The 5499-nt window shown below is 44.4% G+C and overlaps 1 protein-coding gene across 1 annotated transcript; it reads left to right on the top strand.

Moving 5' to 3' along the window:
- Window positions 1–4570: 4570 nt before the first annotated feature.
- On the top strand, window positions 4571–5017 carry LOC121923587 (zinc finger protein 664-like). Its single transcript, XM_042454139.1, has one exon. It carries the CDS (start codon window positions 4571–4573, stop codon window positions 5015–5017), a length of 447 nt encoding a protein of 148 aa, XP_042310073.1.
- The last annotated feature ends 482 nt before the right edge of the window (window positions 5018–5499 follow it).

The raw sequence follows: 5499 nt of genomic DNA, 5'->3' as shown, positions 1-5499 counted from the left end.
GGCCTCTGGAGGTCCCTTCCCTCTCTAGGTCCCCATGTATTCCTTCAAGGCAGAAGAAGGGGCTGGACTGGATGGCCCCTGGGGGTCCCTTTCCTCTCTAGGCCCCCATGTATTCCTTCAGGGCAGAAGAAGGGGCTGGACTGGATGGCCCCTGGAGGTCCCTTCCCTCTCTAGGCCCCCATGTATTCCTTCAAGAAGGGGCTGGACTGGATGGCCCCTGGGGTCCCTTCCCTCTCGAGGCCCCCATGTATTCCTCAGGGCAGAAAGGGCTGGACGGATGGCCTTGGGGTTCCCTTCCCTCTCTAGCCCCATGTATTCCTTAGGGCAGAAGAGGGGCTGGACTGGATGCCTTGGGGTCCCTTCCTCTCTAGGCCCCAGTATTCCTTCAGGCAGGAAGAAGGGCTGGACTGGATGGCCCTGGGGTTCCCTTCCCTCTCAGGCCCCCATGTATTCCTTCAGGGCAAAGAAGGGCTGGACTGGATGGCCCTTGGGTCCCTCCCTCCTAGGCCAATGATTCCTTCAGGGCAGAAGAAGGGGCTGGACTGGATGGCCCTTGGGGTTCCCTTCCCTCTCTAGGCCCCCATGTATCCTTCAGGCAGAAGAAGGGGCTGGACTGGAGGCCTTTGGGGTCCCTCCCTCTCTAGGCCCCCATGTATTCCTTCAGGGCAGAAGAGGGCTGGACTGGATGGCCCTTGGGGTTCCTTCCCTCTCTAGGCCCCAGTATTCCTTCAGGGCAGAAGAAGGGGCTTGGACGGATGGCCCCTGGGGGTCCCTTCCCTCTCTAGGACTTTATGTATTGCTGCAAGGTAGAAGAAGGGGCTGGACTGGATATTCATAAACCAAACGAAGTGCAGAGCTTGACTTCTGGAGAGAGAACTACCGTTAACCCGCCTTGTAAGCCTCTAGAGTGCAGTGTGCCCTCCTGGGCTTTCTTGTCATGGAGTGCTAGAGATGCCAAAAAGGGCCCTGGTCCAATGCAATCCCCATTCTGCCCTGCAGGAGCTCTCCTTCCAAGCCTAACTGACAGTGGGCCATCCACTCTGCTTAAGGCCCTCCAAGGAAGGAGAGCCCTTCGCCCGGAAACTCCAAGGCAGTGCTGTAGGGCCCCCTCCAGTGGCTCCCTTTGCTGACTACAGCCTCCGGAGGCAGGAAATAGACCCTAAAAATGAAAGCAACAAAATCTTCCAAAGAATCCTTTAATTTAATGATTCCTTTCTTTGCACCTTTTTACGGGAACCAAATATTTTAAACATGGAAATCAGAAATGTTTTGTCTTTTCTGCAAAAGGGAACCATCGGGGCTCGAACTGCAAACCTGCCCGGCGCCGCGCGCGCGACTCTCTTGGGCGCCTAGCCTGGCCAGTGCGCCACAGCCAGGTCCCCGCTGGGAAGCCTTCTCCGGGTCTTCTTATCCTCTCTGCCGGCTCTGACGTCACTGACGACAGACGCTTCGTGGCTTGCTCTCGCACGCCCTCCTCTGGCTGCCTCTCAGTACTACAGCCTCTTCAGCAAGAAAAAAGGAAAGGAAATCAGGAAAGAGAAATAGTCACATTTAATTTAACATTTAGAACATTGAAAAGTCAGAAATAAAATGAAGAAGAAAAGAAAACATACATTAAAAAATCTAAAATGGAAATAATATGATATAAATTAAAATTAAAAAATAAAATACATTCAAAAAGAAAATTAGAAAGAAATTTAAAAATAAAAATCATTCAATCAATCAATCAATCAAATAACCAAGAAACAAGAGAATTTTTTTCTTTTTCCTTATTTCCTCGTGTCTCGTGACATCCTCTTCTATTTTAATTATCTTACTCCTTTACTTCTTTTTCTTTTACTTTCATTCCTCTTTTTTTCCCCGCTGTGTTACTTTTAATCTTCTGTTTCTCTTCATTCCCGCTTTGCCTATTTCATTCTATATTTCTTACTTCCTCCCTCCCTCATTTCATTTCCTCTTTTCATCTGCTTGTTTCATGTGAGCTTCTCTTTCATTTATTTCTTCCTTCTTATCCACTTTTTCTTTCCTTTTCCTCCTTCTGTTTTTCATTTTCTTTTCCTATCAGGCTTTGCCCCTTCTGATTTCTTTTGTTAATTTTACTTTCTTTCTTCTTTTACTTAGAAGGTGGGTATAACATTTCAACATTTACCTTATTTATTATTTACTTTGTTATAGCTATGGTTCTTAATTTTAATGTTTTTACTTTTATTTTATATTTAATTTTAATTTAATTATAATTGCAATGAGGCTGGTGGGACTCTTGACATTCTCGACTGTTTACTTGAGCAACCTTGGAGTAAAAGACCTGAATACACCTCTGCCTCTTCCCTACCTGAATTTTTCAGCGGCACTTCTGTTCCCTCTGCAGAAGTATGTGTCTCTAAAGTTTGATGGAGACTAATGAATTTGTATTTTAACAGCCTGGCAACTCTCTTCCTATGAATCCTGAATGTGTGTTGTGATTTGTGTTGTATTGCCCCCAAGGCCACTTTGGATTACACAGAGGAGCTCTTTTATTTTATTTTATTTTATTTAATAATAATAAATAATAAAACTTTTATTTGTATCCCGCTTTTCTGTGATGAGACAATCAAAGCAGCTCACAACACATTAAAATCCACATTTACAAAATTATGTCCCAAATTCTCCCCCTTAAAACAGGATTAAACATGTTACAATTAAAATATCTATTAAAAACACAATAAAAAAATACGAGGACAGAGCACTGGGCTAATACATGATGTGGGGGCAGTCATTCTGTGGCCGGGCACTTTTATTCAGGAAAGGCCTGCCGAAACAGATCTGTCTTGACAGCTTTTTAAAAGCTGTCTAAGCTGGCAGTTTGATGGATCTTGTCCAGCAGGCCATTCCATAGTTTGGGAACAATTGCAGAGAAGGCCCTCTGGGAGGGAGCAGTTAGTCTGGTTTTTAAAGGCTGCAATAGATTCCTCCTAGAGGACCTGAGGGTGTGGGGCAGATTATGTGGGAGTAGGTGATCCCTCAAATAGGTTGGGCTCAACCTTGTTTGTGTGCTGCCAAGGGACCCTAGGCTCCCAGAACTGCCTCACCATTTTGGAGTGCTGTGCAGCCTCTGAGGAAAAGCTGACTTCCTTGTGCTATTGGCCTTTGAAGAGGGGGCTGTCTGTTTCACGGAGGAAGAATGGGCTCTGCTGGACCCAGGCCAAAGGACTCTATACAGGGAAGTGATGGAAGAGAACCATGGGATTGTGTTGGATAAGCCTCTGTGGCTTGGCTAAGAGATCCTGGTTGCAGGGATTCTGGGTTCGCAGTCCTAAAAAGTAACCTTTCTAGGATTTGGGTATACAGCATTTAAAACTAAATTACAGTGGGTCCTTGGTATGCGCTGGGGTTTGCTTCCAGGACCCCATGGCTAACAAAATCTGTGGATGCTCAAGTCCTGATAGCTACAATGGTGTCGTAAAATAGCGTCCCGTATTTTAAAAATGGCAAAAACAAGGTTTGCTTTTTGGTATTTACCTATATTTGTCTGAGTATTTTAAAGCCATAGATGGTTGAATCCATGGATAAGGAATCTGTGGATATAGAGGGCTGACTGTACTTGTGTCTAAATTGTGGGGGGGAAATGTCTATGGATAAAGAGGCCTCGTTAAACCGACTGAACCGGGAATCTGCCATTGTCTGAATTACTTTTCACACTCTTCTCTTGCCCAGGGTTGCCTAGTTTGGCTGGTGGTCACCATGCAAAGGGCCCAGTTTGGGGGACTTTGGGCTCCTTTGAGAGATCAGGAATCACTTGTAAGTGAACTAGGGTCACTCAAAGTGCTGGTCCACAAGGCGATGGCTGCTAGTCTGTAGTGAGTTTCCAGGAAAGAATGAAATAGGCATGTAGCCAATGGGTACAAATATGGTACCAGTCCCTGGTGCCCTGTGGGAAGAGGATTTGTAGATCCCTCAATGGCAGTTCACCTCAGTGTCTTATTTGTCTTCTGTCTAATGGTGCAGACTCTCAGGATATCCAAATGCTAGATCCATGTCACACAGAAAATGAAAATAAAAAGTTCTCTCTGTGCACAAATAATAATAATAATAATAATAATAATAATAATAATAATAATAACAACAACAACTAAAATGTCAAGCACTGGCCTGTCTCCAAGAGTGAATTAAACAGGTAAACCTTTTAAATTCTCAGAAGCAGGAAAGAATTTAAGATGGCAAGAACACCTTATTGCACATCAAAAAACCCAGGCTGGAAGGAAATGTTTCCCAATCTCAGAGCATAGTGAGACTTTCAATGAGTGCCATAGTCTTCCCAAATATCAAGTAACCCATGCAGCAGAGCAACCATATACATATATGTTCTGGCTGTGGAAAGGTGTTCAGCTCCAACCAAAGCCTAACTTCACACCATAAAACACAGACAAGAGAGAAGCCCTACTGATGTTCCAAGTGTGGGGAAAGCTTCAGAAACTGTAGTACCATTCCTGACTATCAACAAATCTACACAGAAGAGAAACCATATAAGTGTTCAGAGTGTGCAAGGGGCTTTAATCCCAACCAAAGTCAAACTTCACACCACAGAACCCACATGGGAGAGAAAACGTATAAATGCTTGGAGTGCGAAAAGAGTTTCAGACACAGCGGTGACCTGTCTGCCCATCAAAGGACCCACACAGGAGAGAAACCATTCAATTGCTCAGAGTGCGGAAAGAGTTTCGGACAGAGTGGTAACCTGGCTGCCCACCAAAGAACCCACACAGGAGAGAAACCATACCAATGCTCAGAGTGTAGAGAGAGTTTCAGACACAGTGGTAACCTCGCTGCCCATCAAAGAATACACAGGGATGAAAAACCACATGAGTGCTCAGAGTGTGGACAGAGCTTCCAACAGAAGAAGGGAGAGAAAGCGTACACATGCATGGCCTGTGGGAAGAAGTTCAGCCAGAGCAGTAGCCTTTTTAAACATCTAAGTATTCACATAGGAGAAAAACCATATAAATGCTCCCAGTGTGGAAGGGGCTTCTGTTCGAAATGAAGTCTAACTTCACATCACAGAAGCCACACGGGAGAGAAACCATACCAAGGCTCCGAGTGTGGAAAGAGCTTCAGAGAAATCAATGGCCACACATACCACCAAAAGACCCACACGGGAGAGACGCCATATAAATGTGTGGTTTGTAGGAAAAGCTTCATACAGAGCAGTACTCAGGATCTCCCCCCCTCCTCAGTAATGTCTCCAAAGCCCCCTTTTCTTTTCTTTAGAACTGAAGTTGCAGTGGTTTATCGGTTGGTATTATTTTGTTTAATTTATTGCTGTTCTAACTATTTATTGGGGTTTTAATTTAGATATGCAGTTTAATAACTTTTTAAGGGGGGAGGGAAATATATTGTTTTTATGCTGTATGTTATTTTAATGTTGTAAACCGCCCGGATTGGTTCGCCACAGGACTGTATATAAATAACATTATTTATTATTATTATTATTATTATTATTATTATTCTTGCTGACCACCAAAG

This window comes from Sceloporus undulatus, chromosome 2 (assembly GCF_019175285.1).
Source record: "Sceloporus undulatus isolate JIND9_A2432 ecotype Alabama chromosome 2, SceUnd_v1.1, whole genome shotgun sequence".
Taxonomy (NCBI): Eukaryota; Metazoa; Chordata; class Lepidosauria; order Squamata; family Phrynosomatidae; genus Sceloporus; species Sceloporus undulatus.
Note: the sequence above shows the minus strand (reverse complement) of the source record. Positions and strands in the feature narration are given on the sequence as shown.